The sequence below is a fragment of the Microtus pennsylvanicus genome, chromosome 3 (genome assembly GCF_037038515.1).
Source record: "Microtus pennsylvanicus isolate mMicPen1 chromosome 3, mMicPen1.hap1, whole genome shotgun sequence".
Lineage (NCBI taxonomy): Eukaryota > Metazoa > Chordata > Mammalia > Rodentia > Cricetidae > Microtus > Microtus pennsylvanicus.
The window spans coordinates 9558884-9584932 of NC_134581.1; the positions used below are offsets into that span (position 1 = coordinate 9558884).

The 26049-nt window shown below is 49.0% G+C and overlaps 1 protein-coding gene across 2 annotated transcripts in view; it reads left to right on the plus strand.

Moving 5' to 3' along the window:
- The window catches only part of Gpd1l (glycerol-3-phosphate dehydrogenase 1 like), a 42992-nt gene extending 20157 nt beyond the window's left edge, over positions 1-22835 (plus strand). For both annotated transcript variants that reach the window (XM_075964248.1, XM_075964249.1), the window contains exons 5-8: positions 6883-6995; positions 16706-16939; positions 17945-18051; positions 20187-22835. In XM_075964248.1, the coding sequence (XP_075820363.1) occupies positions 6883-6995; positions 16706-16939; positions 17945-18051; positions 20187-20283 (551 nt within the window). In that variant the 3' untranslated portion in view covers positions 20284-22835. The remainder of the gene's footprint in view (positions 1-6882; positions 6996-16705; positions 16940-17944; positions 18052-20186) is intronic.
- Positions 22836-26049: the final 3214 nt, after the last annotated feature.

Genomic DNA, 26049 nt, shown 5'->3' on the forward strand with positions numbered 1-26049 from the left:
GGGGTTAGCCTGTACTACTTGCCCCCCCTCCAGCCCCTGCTTGGTTCTTCCTCTCTTCCCTGCTTTGGAGCTGGAGGCTCAGGGCCTCATATTGCTACACACATGCTCTACCTATGAACTCAAGCCTGTAATTCCAGTATTCTAATAGGTGGAGGCAGGAGGATTAGGATTACCTGGTGAATTTGAGGCCATTGTGGGCTACATGCGGCCCTGTCTGAGTAGAAAGCAGGGAAGAGGTGCTGGGGAGATGGGTCAGTCAGTAAAGTGTCTGCTACAGGAGACCTGAGTTCAGATCCTTAGAGGGAAAAATCAGGCTTAGAATCAGGTGTCTGTAATCCCAGTCCGGGAGGCGGAGACTGGAGGATCCCAAGGACTTGCTGGGATCCTTGCCAGTCATTGACTCCAGGATCCACAAAAGACCCTACTTGTAAAAAAAGCTGGAGGGGCCGAAGAGATGGCTCTGCACCTATTGCTCTTATAGAAGAGCCAGGCTCAGTCCCCAGATCTACATGGAGGCTCAGAAATGCCTGTAACTTCAGAGAGATCCAATGCTCTCTCTGGCCTCCATGGACACCAGGCATATATATGGCGCACATACAGACGTGTAGGCAAAACACCCACACGTGTTTCAAAATAAAAACAAGGTGACAGGTTATTGAGGAAGATACCGAGAATTGACGTCTGGCCTCCATGCCTTTACAGATTTATTTTTATCTGTATGTCTGGGGAAGAGTGGTATACACACAGTGCAGCTGTTTCCAGAAGCCAGAGGTGCAGGATGCCCCAGGAGCTGGATTTAGGGGCAATTGTAAACCACAGGACATGAGTGCTGGGCATTGAACTCAAGTGATGTGGGAGTGTCATATCAATCTGTTGATTTCTTTGGCTAAGCAATAAAGAAACTGCTAGGCCCATTTGATAGGCCCACCCTTAGGTGGGTGGAGTAAACAGAACAGAACGCTGGGAGGAAGAGGAAGTGAGGGCAGACTCGACAGCTCTCCTCTCGGGAGCAGAAGAGAGGCCATGCTCCGCTCTCCCAGGCAGGCGCATGCAATGAAGCAAGCCGCCAGGTCAGACATGCTGAATCTTTCCCGGTAAGACCGGTGCTCACAGATTATTAGAGATGGGTTGATTGGGATATCAGAATTAGCCAGTAAGGGCCAGAGCTAAGGGCCAGGCAGTGATAAAAAGAATACAGTGCCTGTGTAATTATTTCGGGTAAAGCTAGCCGGGCAAGCGGCTGGGGTTTTGGGGACACAGCCCCACCGCAGCTCCTATTACTACAAATGACGCCCAGACGTGTGGCTAACTAAACCCACTTAAAAAACCTGAGAAGGCTTAAAAATAATGGAGAGAGAGTTTAACACAGATTTTTGCTGTTTGTTGGTGGCGTGCTGTAGAGAGATTTCCTGATTCAGCAACAGCAGCAGAAAAAAAGCTGCGTTATTTTAAAGGGTGGCTTCCTGGGGCTTTGCCGCCAGTGCAAACTCTGGCTTTATGTTTGTGTTCCCGCTTGGGATCGGAAGGAGAGTGCTCTGAGACCTTGACGATGACTCAGAGCTCCCCGCCTGCTCCTGGGCAGAAGGCAGAATCAGGCTTAGGCAGGCGGAAGAGCATGACGTGTTTTCAGACTGCGCAGTGCTCTGCGTGTCAGATTTGGATGTAACTTGGATGAAAAAAATTTCTGTGCTGCACGCTCAGTCTCAGAATTAAAGTGCTGAGTGCCGCTCCTACCTGGTGGCCCCAGAGCTAGCACAAAATGGTACGTCCTCCATTTTGAAATTTTCCTGACTCAGCAGCAGGAACAAACCTGTGCCGTTTAAAAATGCCGGCTTTCTGGGCCATCCTGCCAGGGCAAACTCTGACTGTTTGAGGCAGGAGGGCCGGCTACAGAGAGAGGACTTGAGTGTTGTCTGTTGTAGCTCGCTGGCTGGCAGGGACCTTGCAGCCAATACCTCAGCCATGAGGCTGGAAAGCTAAGGAATGGACTGGATCTAGCTGGCAAAGCCACGCCTTTAGTCCTACTGATATTGCTTGGTAAATTAAAGGCTCTTGTGGTCAGAAAAAGAGAGATATACAGTAAAGAGAGATTCAAAGACAGAGAAAATTTCTGAATGGTTTAAAGTGTGTTAAAAATATATGCAGACTAAAAGTTAAAATTCTTAAAGTAAACCTCTGTGACTTCAAGGTGTGGTAGCACACGCCTTTAATCCCAGTGCCTAGAAGGCAGAGACAAACAGATCTCTGTGAGTTCAAGGTGTAGTAGCAAACACCTTTAATCCCAATGCCTGGGAGGCAGAGACAGGCGGATCTCTGAGAGTTCAAAGACAGCCTGGTCTACAGATATACGCTCAAAAAGCAAAAAGTTAACCTAGGAATGTCACAGCTTAGGTTCTTAAGCGCCTAGTGATTTAAAGGCGCAAATCAAAAGTGCTCCTGGATAGTAAAAAATTGCAGATTCACAATAGGACAGATTCAGACCACTAAATGAGTCACACTGTTGGATGAATGTACGTTGGCTTGGGAGAGAGAAGAAAAAGAATATAGAGAATAAAGTTAATGGTTTAAAAAGAAAAAAGTAAAAGTAAAGTCTTTAAAGAGACAGAGTACAGAGAGTTAAGAGATTAAAAGAAATAAAGAAAAATAAGCCGCGTAAAAATGAAAAATTCACAGAGAGTCTGGATTATGTACATTGTGTTTTCTTTAAATTTTTTGACTGTGAAGGAGCTAAGTACAGAGAGACATTTCATTACATGGGCTGCCAAGATAAACCAGAATGGATATAAGGGTATTACGATTTCAGAATTTGGATCTAAGGATATGATGCTTTGGAGAGAGTCTTCTTTTGTTTTCACAGAGGACCAGACCCTTTGGATTTCTCCTATCCCGATTTGGTATGATGGACCATGTCCCCCTGAAGGTTTGCTGTGAACACCTTCAGAAAATTGCTTCGCTCAACTGCCAACTGAGATGAAACTAGCACACAGGTTATACCATGAAAGACCTAATTAACGACGCCCCCATTCAGCAGGAAGCAGTTTGGAGAGAAAAAACTGCGCCCATGTTCCCAAATATAGTTTATAAATGTTCTTTTACATTTAAAGGGGGATATGATATAGACATGAATAATTTGCATTAGTATAGATTTTGCTTTATTGATAGAGATTTAAGGTCAATTTTGTTATATGTATAAATGTTTCTGATGTAACTTTTACTTGTTAACTGTTTTGTTATATGTAATTTTGCTATGTTAAGGTTAAAGCCTTCCTTTTTTTGTTTAAACAGAAAAAGGGGAAGTGATGTGGGAGTGTCATATCAATCTGTTGATTTCTTTGGCTAAGCAATAAAGAAACTGCTAGGCCCATTTGATAGGCCCACCCTTAGGTGGGTGGAGTAAACAGAACAGAACGCTGGGAGGAAGAGGAAGTGAGGGCAGACTCGACAGCTCTCCTCTCGGGAGCAGAAGAGAGGCCATGCTCCGCTCTCCCAGGCAGGCGCATGCAATGAAGCAAGCCGCCAGGTCAGACATGCTGAATCTTTCCCGGTAAGACCGGTGCTCACAGATTATTAGAGATGGGTTGATTGGGATATCAGAATTAGCCAGTAAGGGCCAGAGCTAAGGGCCAAGCAGTGATAAAAAGAATACAGTGCCTGTGTAATTATTTCGGGTAAAGCTAGCCGGGCAAGCGGCTGGGGTTTTGGGGACACAGCCCCACCGCAGCTCCTATTACTACACTCAAGTCCTCATAGGTGCCCAACCACTGAGCCCCGCTTCTGCTCACTTCATTATTTGATGGTGCTGGGCCATGGGCATGCTACAGCTCTACCACTGAGCTCCGTCTCCAGCCTCCGGGTCTCTGGATGCATGACATTAAGGACCAGCGGATGTTTAATTGTAGAGCCAGGAGTCTCAGCTGACTTGTGAATTCTAGGGGGAGACGAAATGCTGTCATAGTGTGTGCTGCCCCCTCGTGGAGAAAATGCCTTTCATGCTCCCTATTTTACAAAACCAGTATGCTTTTTAAAGCAAACAGGATTCCATACTTATTCACAGAAGTCCTGCAAGGGCCATATATCCTAGATATGTAACATTGTTCCTGACATCATGTGATCCGAAAAGTAATATGGAATGGGGGGGGGGACTGCCCACCTGGCCTTCACACACACAGGCAAGCACCTTGCACAAACAACACACAATTACAGTCACACACATTCACTAATGCTTGGGCACGTGCGCACACGCACACCAGCAAATGTCAGCTGACTTCATAATTATGGGGCCAGAGCCCTGTTCCCACCAAGACTGTTTTCTTTCTGAATCTTACTTAACTTTGCAGCCATCCTGGGAGTACCCAGTGTTTTTTCTCAGGAGGCAACTGGAGGAGGTTAAATCAAAGATGTGCAAGCTTGGCTTCTGTCTGAAATCACCTAGGGAGCCTCAAAAACTAGCCACACTCTTCCACGCTGGGGCTGTGATTTAATAGATCTGGGCCACGGCCTGGTTACCAGTGTTCTTAGTTCCCGGGGTGGTGGCATGTGCAGGCAGGCCTGGGAACAGCTGGTCCCCACCTGGAGACAGACGGAGCCCTGGGCTAGAGTCTTCTGAGGTGTTCCAATGTCCTGATAGTTGCTGCCAGCTTGTGGCCTACGGTCCTGACTTAGAACCTGGGAAGAGGATTAGCCTAGTCTGCCAGCACCCCACCAGTCAGGGCAGATTTCACACACTGGCATTATGGGTAACATTTCACTTCGTTTGCTTTTCCTTCGTTGCTGCTGTTGTGATCTGGTGTTTTTGGAATCAGTTTCTCCGTGTGGCCCAGGCTAACTGGAGCTCAGGGCTCCTGTCTCAGCCTCACAGACACTAGGTTTATATGCAGCGTATCGATAGCCAATGTTGATTTCTAATGGTTTGCCTTGCTTCACTTTTTGAGACAGGGCCTCACTCTGTTGACCAGGCTAACCTTGAACTCATGGACATCCACCCACATCTGCCTCCAGACTGCTGTCCTCACACCTGACTGTACTTGTATTAGTCGGGATTCTCTAGAGTCTCAGCACTTATGGAATGAATGTCTCTCTACATAGCTATAAGGGAATCTGCTGGATTGCCTTACAGGCTGCAGCCCCACAGTGACTAGTTATGAATGGAAAGCCCAGGAATCCAGTAGCTGCTCAGCCCCATGAGTCTGGGTGTCTCAGCTGGTCTGCTAAAATCCTGAAGAAGGAATGGATGCGCTGACAGGGCGTGGGCCAGCAGGCTAAGAACACACCCTTCCTTCCGCTGTCCTTATATAGGCTTCCAGCAGAAGGTATAGCCCGGGCTAAAGGTGAGCCTTCTACTAGTGGTGAGGTCTGGATTAAAGGCGCTGACTTGCCTCGAAATCACAAGTGTGCCCTCCATTTCTGGATCACACTTCATCCCAGACATAGCCTAGTCCACAAGCACGAATAGCCGCCACACTACTATTTAATCAGAGGTGTCCAAAACACGCGAGGATAAAGCAGTTGAGTGTATGAAGCCGAGGAGAACCCAGCATGCCATGTCCTGCTCCAGAGGAGGGGAACATAGCCATGGCCGGGATGGGTTCTCTGACTGCGTGTCTATCCGACAGCATTTGTGGACAGCAGATTCTAAATCACACACAGATCTTACATTCCATTTCGAGAAAAACTTTTCATGTTTAATAAGCTTAAAATGTATATCAAATGTACTACATTCAGTAAATTAAAGGTATCTATTGAATTGTAAATAATTGGTTCTAGTATTAGGAATAACCAAACTTTTTTTTTCAAAATTAATTATTTTGTGTAGGGTGAGTGTTTATGTCAAGGACACATGGAGGTCAGAGGGCAACTATGGCATTGGTCCTCCCCTTCCACCTCTACATGGCTAGAACTCGAGTTTCCAGGCTTCCACAGTAAGACATTTACCCGCCGGGCCACCTTGCCGGGCCACCTTGCCGGCCCATGGTGGTCTTTAATTTTTGAGACAAGGGTGTTATGTGTCATAAGCTGGCCTTGAACCCCTATACTCTTTGCCTAAACCTCTCAAGCATTAGCAAGGGATATCCTTATTTTCTATTTCCGCTATCTGAACTGAAGTTTACCCTAAAAAAGCCACACCTATGTTAAAAATTCTGCAAGGCTCGCTGACTTGCTCACTGACTTAGTTATTGTAGAGATTTGGGGTGCTATAGATCCAAATTCTCTCAGTCTGTCTTTAGCCCCCTTTATAGCCACGTATTAGCCACCTGTGACCCAGGTAAAACCTTTTGGAATGCATCAGCTTCGCAGCCATTGGCATCTACCAACCCGGAGCTAAGATGTCACCGAGTGGCACCTGAAGCCTGTGACAGAAAATTCTGCACTGTTGTGACCCCTCCTGACGTTCCCACCAGTGTATCTGGAAAGCGCCTTGATTCTTGATTTTCTTCTGTTCTGGATTATGAATGGTTCGTGAGACTGTTAATCATGGTGGCACAGCTTGAACCTGTGTTCCTAGCCGTGGTCACTCATTTGAAATTCCCGTTTACTTAGATGTGAGAGCTATGGTTTTGTGTCTATAGCTATGCGTATGCATGCGTGGGCATGTGTGTGAAGAGCCCATGTTTCTTTTGTAATAAAAGTTAACACTTTAATGTCTGCTGGGTGTAGTAGTGGGCACAGGTTGGGCAGTGGTGGCGCACGCCTTTAATCCAGCACTCGGGAGGCAGAGGCAGGAGGATCTCGGTGAGTTTGAGGCCAGCCTGGTCTACAGAGCAAGTCCAGGACAGCCAGGACTGTTATACAGAGAAACCCAGTCTCAAATCTCCCCTCCCACCCACCCAAAAAAAGTGGACAGAAGCCATGTCATAGTCTCCCTCTCTCCTAACCCTCCTACAGGTAGCAAAGTGCTGCTGAACGGCCTTCTCTTCAAAGAGCTGCTGCAGACACCCAACTTCCGGATCACTGTGGTGGATGATGCAGACACAGTGGAGCTTTGTGGTGCTCTGAAGGTAAAGTCGGCCTTGGCATCCCACCCGGGGAGGAGGTCCTCAGGCTAGACCAGTGCTGGCAGTCTAATGTGGAGCTAGCCTCTGTGTGTTGGCATCCCACCCGGGGAGGAGGTCCTCAGGCTAGACCAGTGCTGGCAGTCTAATGTGGAGCTAGCTGTGTGTTGGCATCCCACCCAGGGAGGAGGTCCTCAGGCTAGACCAGTGCTGGCAGTCTAATGTGGAGCTAGCTGTGTGTTGGCATCCCACCCAGGGGAGTTGGTTCTCAGGCTAGACCAGTGCTGGCAGTCAGTGTGGAGCGTGGGCTCTTTGTGCTGGCTGGTTGGTCATCTCTGTGTTTGTGTGCTCAGGTCTGTGCACGCAGAAGTCAGGACATCACCAGCTCATGTCCTTGACTCCACTTGGTTTGAGACAAGGTCTCTCTGCCATTCATTCACTGAATGGTGCAGCAGACCAGATCGCCCGCAGCCTTCCTGGCTTCCCCTTTCAGGCTGGGATTACAGATGTGCCCTGCTGTGTCCAGTTTCACTGGGTGCTGGGGGTTGGTTCAAGTGGTCAGGCTTGCATGACAAATGCATTAGCCACTGAGCCATCTCTCCGGCCATGACCTTGCTCCTGTCAGAGGCACCTGTGAAAACTAGCTAGCCTCATCTTAGCCTCCTGACTTTCCTCTTTCCTACATGGTAGGCTCTGTCTCGTAACTCTTATTTATAAATATCAGTGAATTGTGATTTTCTTAAAGTTGTTTTTAGATGACTTTTATTTGTGTGCATGTTTTGCTTGTATGCATGTATGTATACTGCATGCATGCCTGGTGCCACAGAGGCCAGAGGAGGGCACTGGACCTCTGAAGATTATAGGCTGTCACGGGGTGGTGGGAACGAACCTGCGCTGGAGCAGCAGCTGCTCTTAAGCACTGAGCCATTGCCCCGTTAGCCCCAAATTGTTGTTTTCTGAAAAATTGTTATCTATCATTAAGATTTTATTCTTATTTTTGTGCATGTCAGTCTGAGTATGGGCACATGTATCCGATGCCCACAGAAGCCAGGAGAAAGCATCAGATTCCCAGGAGCTGGAGTTCCAGGTGCTTGTGAGCCATCTGACATGGGTGCTGGGAATCAAACTCTGGTCCTTTGGAAAGGCAGCAAGTGCTCCGAACCACCAAGCCATCTCTCCAGCCCCCATTTATTTCTTTTCTGTTTATGTGTATATGTGAATGCCTGCACTGTTGTCCGTGTACCGAATGTACACAGTGTTCTTGGAGGCCAGAAGAGGGCACTGGCTGCCTTGGAACTAGCATATAGAAAGAAGGTTGTAAGCTGCTTCATGTGGGCTGGGAATGGACCCGGATCCTCTGCCAAAGCAGCCAGAGCTCTTGCCCTTGGCTCTGTCTCCGACTCCAGCATCTTGTTCTCTGGGGGTGCCAAGGCAGCCACTTGTGTTTGGTTTCTCGATGGTTTCCATCCTCCTTCCTCACCCTGAAGTTATTTTGAGTGGGAATTGATTTCCTCTCGCTTCACTCCATGGGCTTCTCATACTTGTCACCATGAAAGAGTTGTCTCCCGATGACGAGAGGCTTTTTTCAAAGAATAGTTTATCTTTGTTCCCTGAGGTGGAAAGAAACAGTTCTCGATTGGCCAGTGACCAGGGGTTTTCAGGGGGCAGAAATCTCAGCAGATTTGATCACTGGGTCAATCAGCCACTAGCCCCAAACATGCAAGAGGCGGCCTGCATCTGCCAAGAACTGTGTCCTGCCATGGGGCAGGGCTGAGGGGTCTGTGAAGCTAAAACAAGGGAACAGAGCAGTGGAGGAGACCTGGCCAGCAGCAGTAGGTTCTACACAGTTATTGCAAAAATTGATGCAGTTGTTTTTGGGGTTGTTTGCTTTTTGAGATAGGGCATCAATAGCGCTGTCTGCTTTCCAGCTTAATAAGTCGGTGAGAATGACCTTGAGCTTCTGATCTTCCTGCCTCCACCTTTTAGGCACTGAGATTACAGGTCTGGGCACCACATTTGGTTTAGGTGGCAGCTGAGCCACACCCCCAGCCTTCTTTTTCTTTGTTGGGTACAGGGCCTTGCACAAATCTGAGGGCAGGCACTTTGCCACTGAAATGCACCCCAGCCTTTTTAGGGTTTATTTTGAAGTAGCATCAAACTAAAATGCCCAGAGTGGCTTTCGACATTTTACATAGCCCAGACCGACCTGGAACCCACTCTTTCCCTGTGCTGAGTGCTTGCCTCCACGCCCAGCACTTTCTGTCGGGATAGACTCCTGCTTCCAGGAAAAGCTCTGGGACCTAATGCTTTCCTGGTGGGTCAGTCTGATGAGGTGGCATTTGGTGAGACTCCATTCAGACAAGTCTGTTCTGTGGGGTCTCCTGTAGAAGTGCCGTCCAAAAGCAGTGGCTTCCCATTATCTTAATTAAGAATAGGTCTTTAATCCCAGCATTTGGAAGGCAGAGACAGGCAGATCAGTATGAGTTCAAGGCCAGCCTGGTCTATAGAGCAAGTTCCAGGACAGCTAGGGCTACAACCCTGTCTCGAAAACCCAAAGCAAAAAGAATAGGTCAAGGGAAATGTTTCTGCACTTGTCCCTCTGTCCTGAGTGAAGAACAGTCTGAGGAAGCAGGGCGACCACAGCCGCGTCCATGAGCTTTCTCCCCAGCAGTCAGAACTGGTTGACCCTGCCTATTTGGGAGTGCAAAAATGGAGGCTGGACCGGTGAGATGACCCTGGGTAAAGCCACCTTCTGCCAAGCCTGGCAACCTCAGTTAGTCCCTGTGGGTGTGACGGGAGAACTGACTCTTAGTTGTCCTCTGACCTCCATGCATGCCCAGTAGTGTGCACACACTAGATATATACACAATGGATGGATGGATGGACGGATGGACGGACGGACGGACGGACGGACGGACGGACGGACGGACGGATGGATGGATGGATGGATGGATGGACGGACACACAGACAGACAAAAGAGATAAATGGATGGATAGATGGGTGGGTGGATGCTAGATAAATAGATAGATAGATAGATAGATAGATAGATAGATAGATAGATAGATAGATAGATTAGATAAATGGCACTTTCTTTTATTATTTGTGGTTTTGAGGCAGGGTCTCTCAATGTAGCCCTGGCTGTCCTAGAATTCGATGTGTAGACCAGGTTGTCCTCACAGCAATCTGCCTGCCTTTGCCTCCAGAGTACTGGGATTAAGGTTGTGTGCCACCACACCTGGCTTTAGTAAAGGTAATTTTTAAAAAGCAGAGTGGTAGGGATGTAAGCTCTATTGGTAAAATTCTTGCCCAGCATGCAGGAAGTCATGTGTTTAATTTCTAGCACCACATAAGCGGGATGTGATATGCACACCTGTAATCCCAGCCCTGGGCAGCTGGAGGCAAGAGGATTGGAAATCCAAGGTCATCCTTGGCTAGTCAGCCTCCTGTCCCCCTTGACTTCTCAGTAGAAACCCAAATACCCAGCAGTTTAGTCCAAAGCTACTTCTAGAGTTGGAGCAGCTGGGAAGGGTGCCCGGCGATTGGCAACCAACTGCCTGTTTCCAGCGAGACTTGCCAAGGTGAACACGGAAGCCAGAAGGAAAGCACCTGCCCCCTCTTTCCCAGGAAGCCTACATCCTCCTTTCTAGTCAGAATTTAAAACCACTTTTTAGAATTAAGATTGTTTGGTCACACAATGCAATGCACACTTTAAAACTTCTAACCAGCTAAGACTTGGTCTGCCAGGTGGCATGCATCTGCGTTTCTGTGTATGGGGTCACTGTGCCAGTGATGTGCTGGCGGGCTTCTTTCCACAGTCATCAAGGCACTGGCTTTGGCGGCTTTCTATTGGGTGAGACTTTTATGGCTTTTAATAGTCCTCTGTTAAACTAATGACCACTTAGCAGCGGGGGACATTGTGAATGCCTAATCACTCAGCATGAGCCAGAAGCTGTGCGATCCTGTCTTTAAGTGACCGGCGGGGAGATGATGTGAAATCCCACCCGGAACAAAGGGTGATCGGTGAGAAGACTCTAGATGGATGGTTCTAGAAAGCTTCTGTTAATGGGGGTTGCTGTGCACCTGTGAGTGGATTCATGCATGCAGGACAGTGATAGAGAGGGAGGTGGAGGCAGAGGGAGGGGGACCCAGAGCCCCTTGTTACTCTTCCCCAGGGGCTGTCCAGCCTACACCAGGACTAGAGATTTAAAACCGAGAAGTAGGAACTTTCACTGTTAATTGAGTCCAGCCATGGCACCCCATGGCACAGATAAGGCGATCAGAATCCAGAGTAAATGACCTGAGTGTCCTTTCTCACCAGCACCGTCCCTGTCCACACCTCTGCCTCACAGTCCTGCTTGGGTGCTCCTCCCTCCTGATGTTCACCTCTCCCCTTTGGCAGAAGGACTAGAGCCTGGACTCAGGCAGGGGAAAGCTATTTTTTACTCTGGTTCTGTTGGGTTAGCTTGCTACTTCCCATTGGAGATACCAGCTCATGATGCTTGGCTGTGACCTCGTCACGGGACAGCTTGGGCTTTGGGCACAGGCCAGAGTAAGAAAAACAACAGCAGAAGCCCTTGGTAGAGATGTTGGGCTTCTTTCTGTTTCTCTAACACTCAATAAGTGGCGTTAATGTCTGAAGGTTTCAGTTAGGGTCTGTCTTGTATGTATCCCTGTGTGCGTGTATGTGATATGTGTTTGCAGGTATGCACACCGGTGCACCGTTGGTCAATATCAGGTGTCTCTTCCAAGCCTTCTTCACATTACCTTCTGAGAGGGGCCCCTCACTGAGTCCACAGCTCTCCAATCTGGCTGGCTAGTGAGCTCCAGGGGTCCACTTGTTTCTGTCCCCAGACTTGGGGCTACGGGCATGCACTCACTCTCTGCCTGGGTGTTGGTGGCTATGCTTGTCCTGAAAGCTCTTTGCCCACTGAGACATCTTCCCAGTGCTCTCTTATTTTTTTACATGTTCAAAAAATATCACTTAAAAAATATAATATTGCTTTACACTGAGACATAGAGCCGCAAGCACAGGTGGAGGTGAAGATGTTGCAGTTGGACCACCCAGAATGTCCACAAACCACTTCTAGAGGTCTTATTATTTCCTTTTAAGACAGTGTCTCACTGTGTAACCTCGACTGGCCTGGAACTCACTATACAGAGGAGGCTGGCCTCTGCCTTCCGTGCAGGGATTAAAGGCAGCCGCCACCACACCTAGGTTGCCCTCCTTTAGAAACTCCACTCTGAAAGACTTGCCAGCCGAAGGAAAAGAGTAAGTGCACATGAAAGTAAGATGACTTATTTCATGTACGCGGGTATTTTCACTGCATGTATGTCTGTGCACCACATGCATGCCTGTGTCTGCAGAAGCCAGACGAGGGGCATCGTATCCCTTGGTACTGGAGTTACAGAGGTTTTATAAGCTGTTTAGTGGGCACTGGGAATTGAACCTGGGTCCTCAGGAAGAGCAACCAGAGCTCTTAACCTCTGAGCCATCTCCCCAGCCTCCAGACTTCATTTTAAAAGCAGCACACAGTCCTGCAGAGACACTGTCCTGTTTGCTTTCTAAAGTACTGCATCTCAGGTTTGGTCAGCAGAGACCACGTATTCATTTCTTTTCCTGCTGACAGAATAAATACCCTGACAAAAGCAACCAGTGTGGGCTTAGAGTTCCTGGAGGATGGAGGAGGCATGGCATCAGGAGCAGGAAGCTGGCAGATCACACTGCACACACATCCAGGCAGCAAAGAACAGGCAGTGGGGCCCGGCTCTACATCTTCTAAGCACACCCTGGTTCTGTTCACCAACTGGGACATTAGCTTCTGATTGCAGATGTACCTTCTGGTAGGAACAGCCTGGCCCGGCTAGCTCCTCTGCTGGGCCTGTCTGCAGACTAATCATGGTGTCTCCGTTGCTTCTCTCATTGCTGTGACCAAATAACCTGAGGGAAGCAACTGAAAGGAAAGTTTACTCCAGCTCACATCCCTGGGGATTAGACCATAGTGGCGGGAAAGACATGAAGGCAGGCGGGAAGACAAAGTGACAGGAACAGGGGCCCCAGCAGGTGACACTGTACCTGCAGTCAGGAAGCCAAGAAAGATGGATGCTGGTGATCAGCTCTTTTTCCTTTTTTTATTCAGAGTGGGACCTCGTCCCAGAACGGTACCACCCATGTTTGGCGGGGGGGGGGGGGGGGGACTTCTCACCTCAGCTACCCAGGAAGGATGATCCCTTGCCGTGTGCCTGGAGGCACTCCTGGGTGATTCCAGATACCAAGCTGATGAGTAATGTCCACCCCATGGTCAGTTTGCATGTGCCCCCTGGTCGGTCACACCTGCCTGGCTGGCACACACGTGGTAGGTGTCATCTGTTACACACACCAGTTATACTCTGGCCAGCCTTTAATTTCCTGTCATCCAGATGTCTTGTTTGTTTTTCCGCTAACTTAACTCCAGCATCCATGGCTGTGGAGTCATTTCTGGTCTAGCTAGCACTGTGTAGTCTGAACCTGAGTCATGCCGCCATTATCAGAAAGATCAGTGAGGTGGCTCAGTGGGTAGAGGCACAAGCCTGAGGACAACTCTCCAGAACCCACATAAAGGTAGACAGAGAGAACAGAGGCCACCAAGTTGACCTCTGACCTCCACATGCACACTGTGACGTGATGTGCCTATATGCACACATCACACATACACACACACCAATAATAAAATTTTAAATGAATACACCTGTCTTCCAAAAAAAGCCACACTATTTTTAGCTGTGGCTGTTGAGAGCAGATTTGCATGATCAAGGGGCACCGGCAATGATAACCTTCATAGCTGAGTGTTCTCAGAGGACATCTGCTCAAATTCTGATCACACATGCTCTAGCTGACTCGCCGTGTGTGTGTGTGTGTGTGTGTGTGTGTGTGTGTGTGTACTGGGTGGGGGTCCAGGGTCCTATTAGAAGAGAGCTGGCATGTCCAAGGCCCCCTAGTTGGGAAGTTAGTGACTCCTGGGAGCTTGAGGCATCCAGGGTCCTGCTGGGGAGGAATCCCAGCCCCGCTCCCTCTGCCCTCTTCCTTGTCTGCCTTTTCTCTGAGTGCAGTGACTGGACGAGCTGGACTGGGCTCTGGGCCTGCTCGCACTACCCGGCTTAGCCAGTTGACAGAGAACTCCAAATCTTTCTGGTTCAGTGGGCCAGCTCTTCCGGTAAGAAAGCCCTTGCCTGAGCTATGAGGAGGCCTCTCTGTGTCTTTTGCTAACCAGGCCTGCGGGCATGGTGTGTCTCCTGGCAAGCTGCAGTGTGCCTGGCTTCCTCATCCTTCACTGTGTGTGATGAAGGGGCCGCCATGTGAGAATCTGTGAGGCTTAAATTTATTTTATTTTTAGTGTTTGCAGCAGAGCCTTGCCCTTGCTAGGCAAGCAGTCTAGCACTGACTTCAGGTCAGCCATTGCTAGTGGTGGTGTCTTTCTCCTCCCAGCCTGCCCTTCGACTCCCTCTGCCTCTGAGAAGCCATAGAGGCTTGTCCCTTATGACACAGAATTGCAGGGGTGTGAGGAAGTCTCTCCAACCTGGGAAGAAAAAGGACAAGTGCCCTAGGCATTGGCATCAGTGACACATGGGGCACAGATCATGTCTGGGGGTTGGGCCTCAGGGCTGAGCCCTGCTTCTTCCATCTCTTGGCCAGGGGATCGAATGTAAGCCCATGCCTCGGGGTTATGACTGCCGAGGACTTGGTGCGGCCCTGCCCTCAACTACAGGAACCCTTGCAGCACGAAAGGTCCTACTATCCCCAGTCAGCCACAGGTAGTTACTAGGGTTGCTTTATCATGCCATCTTCTAGCATGAGTGACACAGACACACGGTCCAAGAGACAGCAGAGAGGTTCAAACATCCAATTGTTTAGCTAACAATCCCTCTCTAAGCCTTAGCTCATTGACATGAGGTCAAGGAAGCCATTGGCCTGCTCCCGAGTTGGGCTTTGCAAAAGCTTAGTGGCCACAAGGGGCTACTGCATTAGATGAAACCTATATAAAACATTTCAAGGTGGCCTAGCTTAGTGCCCTGGGCATGGGTCTAACCTTGGCTTTTCTAGCTTTTTTACCAAGTTCCATGATAGAGGATCCAACCTGCATGCATAACATGACCCCTTGTCTTTGGTAAGCCCACTGTTCAGACAGCATCCTTTGAGGTGAAGTCCATCAAGAGTCAGATGGGCTGCTGGACCACCAGAAAGAAAGGGACTGTCATTTGTACACACATTTATCTTCCCTGTTGCAACTAGCAAGCATTTTCCGCAAGGGCTATATAGAAAGTGCTTAGGTCTCTGACCCCGTTTCTGCCATCCACAGCTGCCATCAGTAGGCAGTGTGGACAGGCACCCATAGGATGTGACTGACAAGCATAGGCCTTAGTAGGTTGATATCCTCTATACCAGATCATTGCCTACGGAAGGGGAGTCTCATATCTGACTGTCGGTATCTGATTTACCTGTACATAGTAGAGCAGATGCAATACCACGGAAAGAGTGGGTGCCCCATGAATATTCACTGGGAGGAATTTTAATGAAACAAATGACTGGAACTATAGCTGCATGTCTGCTTACCTAGTAACCCAGCCAGCCATCTCCTAGACCAGCACTTCTCAGCTGTGAGTCAAGGCCCCTTAGGGGTTGCCGAAGACCGTCCGAAAACAGCTATTTGCATTATGATTCATACCAGTAGCAAAGTTACAGTTATGAAGTAGCAATGAGAATTTTATGGTTGGTCATCCCCACATGAGGAACTATATTAAAGGACTAGAGCATCAGGAAGGTTGAGAGCCAGCGTCCCAGCCCACACTCAAGAGAACGGCCCACCCGCGTCACCAACAGATGCTCCTGGTGCTGCGTTAACATCTGTGAAGCAGTGCGGTTTGCCTGTTTCCCTGTCAGTTTGACTGGGGTGGATTTCAGTTTGGGGGCTGTTTTTTAAAAACATGGATTCTGAGGATTAAACTCAGGTGGTGAAGGTGGTGGTGGTGTTGTAGGTGGTGGTGGTGATGATGGTAGTGTAGTGGAGGTGGTGCTGGTGCTGGTGGTGCTGGTGCTAGTGCTGGTGGTGCTGGTGGTGGTGCTGGTGGTGGTGGTGCTGGTGCTGGTGCTGGTGGTGCTGGTGGTGGTGCCGGTGGTGCCGGTGGTGCCGGTGGTGCCGGTGGTGGTGGTGGTGGTGGTGGAGGTGGAGGTGGTGGTGGTGCCGGTGGTGGTGGTGGAGGTGGTGGTGGTGGTGGTGGTGGTGGTGGTGGTGGTGCTGGTGCTGGTGGTGATGGTGGTGGTGGTGCTGGTGGTGCTGCTGGTGGTGCTGGTGGTGCTGGTGGTGATGCTGCTGGTGGTGGTAGTAGTATGTATGGTGGTTATGGCGTTAACAATGGTGGTGCATGTTTGAGACAGGGTATGCAGTTCTGACTGGATTGAAACTCACTGTGTAGACCAGGCTGGCCTCAAAATTGCAGGAATCCACCCGCCTCTGCTTCCCGATTCTGGGATTAAAGGTGTGAGGCACCAAGCCCAGTTTAGCACTGTTTTGATAAAAAAAAAAAATCTAAAAAGCAAACTGGTTTATCAAGAGAGAATGTGCCCAAGGACTGTCCAGCCAATGCGCCACACACTTCTCCCACTGCCCACAATGGCCCACATGCTGGCCCTTTGAGGGCTGTGTGAGCCCTGGTGTCAGCCCCTCCTCTGTGGTCTCTGCAGAACATAGTTGCTGTGGGAGCTGGCTTCTGCGATGGCCTCCGCTGTGGGGACAACACCAAGGCAGCCGTCATCCGTCTGGGACTCATGGAAATGATCGCTTTTGCCAAGATCTTTTGTAAAGGCCAGGTGTCCACGGCCACCTTCCTGGAGAGCTGTGGGGTGGCTGACCTCATCACCACCTGCTATGGAGGGCGGAACCGCAAGGTGGCAGAAGCCTTCGCCAGGACTGGGAAGGTACCCCGAACCCCACTTGCTCTCCCTGATACTGAGACCCTCTTCATCTGAGCCCTCCCGGACGGGGGGAAGTTGAGACTTGTCCCCACAGAGACTCCCATAACGGCACCTGATCTGTGTTCACCTGACTGCTCTGGCCCTTAAATGTCCTTATCTTTTCTTTCTTTTTATTTTGTAAAGTAGCATACTTTAGCAGGTTTTGTGATGGCATTTTTATAATACTTAATTTAGGTTGATTCTCCCCCAAGCCCTCTGCCTCCCAACTTCCCTCTCCTCACCCCATCCTGACTGTGCCCTTCTATTGCCAGAATCCCCCCTCCATTTTTATATCACGTGTGTTCTGCTACCCTCCCTGATCCCAAGAAGCCTCTCTCCCCCTTCTCAGGGGCTCCTTTCTGGTCTCCTGGCCTCTGGCCTCTGCCCGCACCCACTCCAACATAAATGCATAGATCCAGACAATAGAAGCTAGGAGACTGAGGAGATGGCTCAGACACACAAACATGAGGACCTCACAGTGGCTCACTGGTACCCACATGGAAAGTTGGCTGTAGCCATGTGAACCTGTAATGTCCGGGCTGGGGAGCAGAGACTGGAGGATGCCCCAGGCCTCCAGCTCAGCAGGCCCAGCTCAGCTGGTGAGCTTCAGGGAGGAAGGTGGAGAGAGACTGAGGAAGACACAGACATCAGCTGCTGGCCTCTAAAGCATGTATACACACAGGCATGAGCGCACAAGTACACAAACACACACGCACATGCACACACACGGTTAGAAGCAAGAGCCTCATATGAGAGAACATGCACTATTTGCCTTCTTGAGCCTGGGTGACTTCGCTTAATGTGACACTTTCCAGTCCCACTTGCCTGCAGATTTCATGGTTTCATCTTCCCTTACAAAATGTCCTTATCCTTTCCTTGGCTAGAAACAGGACATGTCAGCTCTCCTCTCTACTGCTCTGGAGAGGAACAATTCTCAAACAGCTCCTCTCTTTGTCCTTTGTTCCTCAGACCATTGAAGAACTGGAGAAGGAGATGCTGAACGGGCAGAAGCTCCAGGGCCCTCAGACCTCTGCTGAGGTGTACCGCATCCTCAAGCAGAAGGGGCTACTGGACAAGTGAGTCGCCTGTCATCTGGGCTGCTAGTTCCTCAGACAGCTGCCGTGGTTGGGTGCAGGAACCTGCTCAGCCAGTGTACTCAGGGTTTGACCGGATCTGTCTTATGTGATATGGATATCTCTGGTGGGAAATAGCTACTTACACAAAGCCAATTTCAACTTCACTGAGAAGAGCTTAATTCTTTAGAAAAAGCATGGTATAGAATATGAAATGTTAGTCAAGTGTGCCCAACATTTTTTACATCGTGACATGACATTGTCACTTGAGAACTCTGCAGTTGAGTAACAAAAAAAAAAAATAGCAAAAAAAAAGTCTCAATATTTTAAGTCAGTATATAATTCTGTGTGTTGGGCTATATCCATAACCAACCCTGAGGAGCTTTAGACACACCTGCTAGGTTCTAGTTTGTTATACAAGGGTCACCTTTGCAGCTGATTTTCTTTTGAGGCAGAGTCTTACTACATGCCTTGGTTGGTCTGGCACTCATTTTATAAATCAGGCTGCCCTTGAACTCATAGAAATCCGCCTGCATCTGTCCCTAGATTGTCAAGACTTAAAGTGTCTTAAACCTAAAGCTTCCATGCCCAGGTACTTTTGGTTTTTACGAAGGAATACAAGTATGAGCTAGATGTGATGGTTCATGCCTGAAACTCTAGCACTGGAGACGCTGAGGCAGGAGGATTTCTGCAAGTTTGAAGCTAGCTTAGGCTGCAAAAGAATTTCAAAGTCAGCCTTTGCTACAGAGTAAGACCATGTATTTAAAGGGGAAGGGGAGTGAGCTGGACATGGTAGCGCATGCCTCTAGCCTTAGTACTCAGCAGACTGAGGCAGGAGGACCAGGAGTCCACATCCAGGATTTGAGGCTAGCCTAAGAGGAGAGCACAGTCTCTGTATGTCCCCATAGGTGCAGCCCCGCAGGTGCAGTATATCAGTCACCACAGGAGCACATGGCTGAGCAGGTCTGTTTGTGGTGACCAGGAGGTAGAGAGTCAGGAAGGTTCCCAAGGGGCCTGTCCCCCCACCCCACAAATGACTCACTTCCTTCTCTCAGGTCCTATGTCCTCAAGGTCCCAGCACCTCCCAATAGAATAGGGATCAATCATTCAAAGAATGAAGGGGTACACTCAGGTACCAAACCATAGTGGCATGTAGCATTAACCGTCCCCTAATTCTAGAGAGGGGAGACCCTGGTGCCAGAGATTGGAGGGAGGCAGGAGGTTACTGGCCACTCCAGTACATGCACTTCCCACCACTCAGGAGGTGGCATGAGATCATATTTCACACAAAACATGGACCAGGCATGGTGGCGCACACCTTTAATGCCCGCATTCAGGAGGCAGAAGCAAGAAGATCTTTGAGTTTGAGGCCAGCCTGCTCTACATAGTGAATTTCAGGCCAGCCAGGGCTGCATGGTAAGACCCTGTCTTAAACAAACAAACCAAAGAACGGACAGTTTCTGAAGACAACACCCAAGGCTGTCTTCTGGCCTCTACACACATGTGTACCTAAGCACCTGCCTGCAGGGATCCACCAGAGAAGACTGCTCAGACACAGGGTTAGGCCAACAGGAAGTCTTACTAACCGGCTGGTGACCATGCTGGTCTTTCAGAATCCCAGGACAGCCCTGAGCATTTCTCAAGGGTGAGTTTTTAGGCACAAAAACCATATCCTGGGTTGCCACACCTCAGTTAGCCAGAATCACAACTACAGAATCCAAAAACTCAAAGTTTGTACATTCAGGGACTTTCCCAGAACTATAGATGTTGATGGATTATGTCTTTGTTCTCCCTGTGACAGGTGATGCCACCTATGTGTTGGGTTTCTAGCCATAAATTGTGCTTTTTTTTATTTTGATTTTTTGAGATAGGGTTTCTCTGTAGCTTTTGGTTCCTGTCCTGGAACTAGCTCTTGTAGACCAGGCTGGCCTCGAACTCACAGAGATCCGCCTGCCTCTGCCTCCCGAGTGCTGGGATTAAAGGCGTGCGCCACCACCGCCCAACCTTAAATTGTGCTTTCATCATGGCAGCAGTGGTGCTGTTGTCTGGGGGCCTGTTCACACGCACACACTCACACACACACACTCACTCAGTCAAGGCGTACAACCTAACGTGTCCTTCCCTTCCTGTCCCTCTAGGTTTCCTCTCTTCACGGCGGTGTACCAGATCTGCTATGAAGGCAAGCCTGTCACAGAGATGCTGTCTTGCCTGCAGAGCCACCCAGAGCACATCTGAAGGAAGTCAGGCAGCCAGCAGGGAGCAGTCTCGTCTGTGGCCACCCAGGAAACCAGGGCTTGGCAGTGAGATCCCTGCTGAACTGTGCTGTGATCTGAACACTTACAGATTGTCACAGCTTTGATCCCGTGCTGGGAGAAGCACTTCCCTGTCTAAGAGGTGTGCGTACGTGCGTGCATGCGTGTGCGTGCGTGCATGTGTGTGTGTATGTGTGTGTGTGAAAGTGTGCTCCTTTCTCATTCTGTGGGTGTGTCTCTAAACCCAAATCAGGTGTCTATTTTAATGATCACATTTGAAATCTCCCTGCCAGGCAGGGCAGCTTGTGAGATTGGAACTAACTCAGCTAAACATTATGGATTGTATGGATGTGACTCACTTATATGTGAGTAGAAGATAGAATTGGTTTTTTTCTGATACAGTTACCCAGCGAACTCCTTGGATTGTGGGTTGATCGCTTAACAATCAGGTGTTTTAATTAGATAGTCCACTTACACATTTCTCTGCGATAAAGATGCCACATTTCTTGCCTCTTTCCTCATCGCTAGCTGCCAGAATGGGCTTTTGCCCAGCAATGGCGGAGGGAGGAGACATCCCTGCAGTGGCTGACATCCTTCTGGGGACAGACACTTTACCATGCTCTTTGTTGGGTGGGCTTTTCTGCACCTGTGCCCCTCAGGCTCATGAAGGGGCTGTTGTCACTCTCTCCTCATGTTAGAAGCTACAGTTGTCCCTGGTCACCCAGCGACGTAGACAGGAGCCTATCCACACTCCTCCATCCCTCCAGGACAGGACCTGCTAGGATGTCACTGGGCCTCTTTGACCTCTAGCTAATTGTTTATAGGAATGCTAGGTGCAGCCCTTCCCGAGGCCACAGGAAGGCTTGCTGCCTTGGAGATTTGTAGGGCAGAGTGTCTTGGGGAAGGTCACTTCTCCAAGTGATGTCCCCAATCCAGCAGGGTCATTGTACTCTTAAGAAAGTGGGTTCCCAGGCCTCAAGAATGGCTGTGTTTCAACATGCCTTCCATGTGTTTCTGATGCTCACTACAGTTGAGAGCCGCCACATTAGAGAATATACCTTAGTGTGGCTTTCACTGCACAGTGTTCTCTAGGGCACATGTCCTGAGGTCTCCTGGCTATTCTAGGTGGCCCCTGGGATGGCCGTGTGAGTTTGGGAATGGTTGCCTCTGCACACTTTCCTGGGTGTAGGCTGGGTGCCAACACCTCCACAGACCCTGCTAAGCTAACAAGTCCCCAACACGGGGACCAGAATATCAGCCAAAATATCTAGAGAAGACTGTTATAGGGTGAGGTGGCCCTCGCCCCTTCAATAAATTAGGATGGCTAACTACCTGTGAGAGTTTGTTCTATGTAGCCTGGGCTGACCTCGAACTTGTCAGCTTCTTGCCTCTGTCTCCTGGGTAGCTGGGATTGCCATCCCCAGCTGGGATAGCAGTTTCTAGACTTTCTGGACCCCTGAGGAAGCTTCCAGGTGACAGGGTCACCAGGTGACAGGGTCGCTAGCAGACAAGCTGAGGTCAGCCTCACTGAGACGCACACGATATGGAGTAAGTGCTTTGGATTCTGAATCAGAATGTGAATGATCATATCTTTATTTAAAAGTTGGGCATCCCATGAGGGTGAACGAATGAATGTCATACAGTCATGTGCTTCTAACTTCTGAGATTCTCCACTTCCTCCCCCTCATCCTGGGTTTGGTATCCCCACCCCACCCCAGTCAACACCCCTTATCTAACTGAAATGATTGTAAAAATAAGTTTTTATGGGAATTTTTAAACTATCCAAAAAGACTTTTGGAGCACTGTAGAGTCCCGTACCTAAAAGCCTATGGAAGCACACAGCTCAAAGTTTCAGTTCCCTTGTCTCCTAATGAATCTTTTTAAAACTTTGTACATAGGTAACAAAGAGTTACTTTTTAAGATATCCAAAGGGCTGTAAGCTACTGTGGTGTCTACAAAGTAGGACAGTGAGGAATTGGTAACTTCTTGTGTTCTGCATCCTCATGGACATCCTCATCTGGCACTCACTTTCTCTCCAGGCCTCGTCCTTCCAGGCCCTTCCTCCTTTCCCTCATGAATACCCCTCACTGACCTGAAGTAAGCTGATGTGCTCATCGTAACCCACACAGATGGAAACAGATACTGTTCTTAAGTGTGTGTTCCGATAGCCAGAAGCATCGCTCTGTGCATTACCTATTTCTGTAACCACTGCTGACTGATGTTTCTCATGAGCTGTGGCAGGAGGAACAGAGATATCTAGACAGATACTTTATCTGTGAATGTAAAACGAAAGTATTGCCTTGTTCCTCCCCTCCCCACAGCACTTGGGGACAAATCTGTCTGGGAAGCCAGCCTTCTGGCGTTTTAAGACCTGGCCTAAGGAGGGTGCTGAGGTGAGAGAGACGCAATTGTTTCTCTGCCAGCTCTGCTTGACGAGCCTCTTTCTTCCATATGTTCTGTGTATGCACGGATATGGACTGTAGGTGCGTGCATAATTTAAAGGCTTGGTTTAATAAACAACCGATCAAACCTGTACCATGGAGCCTATTTTTCTCCTTTCTTGTTTTTACAACTTATTATTTTATTACTGCATTTTAAGTGTATGAATGCTTGGCTGCATGTATTATTGCACCGTGAGAATGCCTGGTGCCCTCAAAGGCCAGAAGAGGGCACTGGATCCGCTGGAACTGGAGCTACAGATGGTTGGAGCCACCATGTGGGCCCTGGGAATCACCCTAGGTCCTCTGGAAGAACAGCCAGTGCTCTTAACTGCTGAACTGTGGAGGCGCACAACATGAGCCTGTTCCACCTTGACTAAAGGGCAGAGAGTTTGGACTTATTTTTGTTCTTTCAAAGTTGTTGACAACAGGTGTAGCTACAAACAAGAAACCCTGACCTAGGCTGTGGTTTCTCGGTGTTTTGGACATTAAGATGGCCCGTGGAGGTGGATCCGCTCCACCCTGACCAAAGGTCAGAGAATTCTAACCTATTCCTGCTCTTTCATTTTAAAATAGGTTTGACACAGGGAGCGGCTGCCTACAGAATACTTGGTCTAGGGTGTATTTGCTGCATGTCCTGCCCAAAACATCAAAATGCTTTACTCAGGAAATAATGGCTTGGTGTCTCAAGTATTGAAGCAAGTAACTGTTCTGGTTGTCCTTTGTATCATGTTAAAGTAGCCTTTTGCCTTCTCCCCCCTTTTATATTGGGGTATATAAGCACATGGAAAATAAACACAGGCAGATTCAGTATTCACTGAGTTGCCCTCCCGGTACTATCCTATGTCTCTCTATTTCTTTTGTATCTCTGTCTATTTTGCCAAACATTTCAATTTTGTTTTGTTTTGCTTTTTTTCCCTGAGACAGGGTTTCTCTGTAGCTTTGGTGCCTGTCCTGGAACTAGCTCTTGTAGACCCAGCTGGCCTCAAACTCCCAGAGATCCGCCTGCCTCTGCCTCCCAAGTGCTGGGATTAAAGGCGTGCGCCCCCACCATCTGGCTTGCCTACATTTCCAATCCACATGCCCCACCCTGGAACAGATGAACTCATCGTGGCTGGACAGCCACACTGAGCTATCTGACTTTACTTTTTGATTTAATGAGACAGGGTTTCATGTAGCTCAGGCTAGTCTCAAACTTGATACATAGTTGCAGGTGGCTCTCCTGTTCCTCTTGTCTCTGTCTCCCAGGAGCTAGGTTTACAGCCATGCACCACCATATCTGGCTCTCTTATTTTCTTCCTCTCTACTTCCTCCTTTTCCTCCTCCTTTTCGGTGTGTGTCATTGTCATCATCATCGTCGTCATCTCCCTCCTCTTCTCTCTTCCTCATCCTTCTCCTTCTTTTTGATACAGGTCTATGTAGACCAGGCTGACCTCAAACTCACAGAAACCTGTGTGTGTTTGGCTCCTGCAACACTTGAGTTACATGTTTGGCCCCTTTTTTTTTTCCCATCCGTTTAGTTAATAGTTTTACATATGTCAGTTCTTCTTTTAAAAAATCTGTGTTGTGGGGCTGGAGAGATGGCTCAGAGGTTGGGAGCATTGCCTGCTCTTCCAGAGGTCCTGAGTTCAATTCCCAGCAACCACATGGTGGCTCACAACCATCTATAATGGGGTCTGGTGCCCTCTTCTGGCCTGCAGGAATACACATATACAGAGTATTGTATACATAATAAATAAGTATAAAAAATTGTATAAAAAAATCTGAGTTGTGCTGCACTTCTAGAAATTAAGGACATTTTCTGAAAGAAATACTTCAGCCTGGCATGGTGGCTTACGCCTGAAACCCCCAAACACACGCGAAATACTTCAGCTGGGCACAGTGGCTTACGCCTGTAACCCCCAGACACAGGAGAAATACTTCAGCTGGGCACAGTGGCTTACACCTGTAACCCCCAGACACAGGAGAAATACTTCAGCTGGGCACAGTGGCTTACGCCTGTAACCCCCAGACACAGGAGAAATACTTCAGCTGGGCACAGTGGCTTACGCCTGTAACCCCCAGACACAGGAGAAATACTTCAGCTGGGCACAGTGGCTTACGCCTGTAACCCCCAGACACAGGAGAAATACTTTCAGCTGGGCACAGTGGCTTATGCCTGTAACCCCCAGACACAGGAGAAATACTTCAGCTGGGCACAGTGGCTTACGCCTGTAACCCCAGACACAGGAGAAATACTTCAGCTGGGCACAGTGACTTACGCCTGTAACCCCCAGACACAGGAGAAATACTTCAGCTGGGCACAGTGGCTTATGCCTGTAACCCCCAGACACAGGAGAAATACTTCAGCTGGGCATGGTGGCTTATGCCTGTAACCCCCAAACACAGGAGAAATACTTCAGCTGGGCACGGGGGCTTACACCTGTAACCCCCAGACACAGGAGGCTGAGGAGGATCTTCATGGGTTTGAGGTCAGCCTGGGAGTCAGTCCTCTCCTTCCATCATGTGAGTCTTAGGGATCAAACTTAAGTCTGGGATCTTACGTTGTGTTCTACTTGGATCTGGACCAACACATGGGAAAGCCATTGGGATGTGTCAGTTAACTGATGCGTTACCCAGAGTCACCACTTGAGGGTAGCACTTTGCAAGGGTTATTACACACACGCAAGATTAAATAATAAAGTAAGCCTTCAAACACTACTTTTGTCGCAGCACTCAGGAGGCAGAGGCAGGCGGATCTCTGGGAGTTTGAGGCCAGCCTGGTCTACAAGAGCTAGTTCCGGGACAGGTACCAAAGCTACAGAGAAACCCTGTCACAAAAAAACAAAAACAAAACAAAACACTACTTTTGGGCATGTCAATGGGAATTTCTAGACGGGTTAGCTGGGATGGGAAGATGGATCCTGAATGCAGGCAGCGCCATCCCCTGGCTGGGGTACTCGACTGAATATAAAGAAAAAGCCAGCTGAGCCCCAGCATGCACCGTCTGCTTCCTGTGGATGCACGTGACCAGCTGCCTGACGTTCCTGTCACCATATCTTCCCCACCTTAATGGGCTACATCTCCTGGGACTGTAAGCTGAAGTAAATAAACTCTTTCTCCCAAAAGTTGGCTTCTGTGACATCAACCAGAAAATTATCTAATGCAGGGAGATAGTTGAATGGGGGAGGAAGAAGTTGTGGCAAGGAAAGCGGACAGGGTGACAAGCTTGCAATGAGGAAGGTGGGGGTGGAGGAGGGACACTGGCGAGTGTGAGGGGACAAGGGCTTGAACCCCATTCCTAGTTTCTTTTGACTGTCATAGCTGTCTTC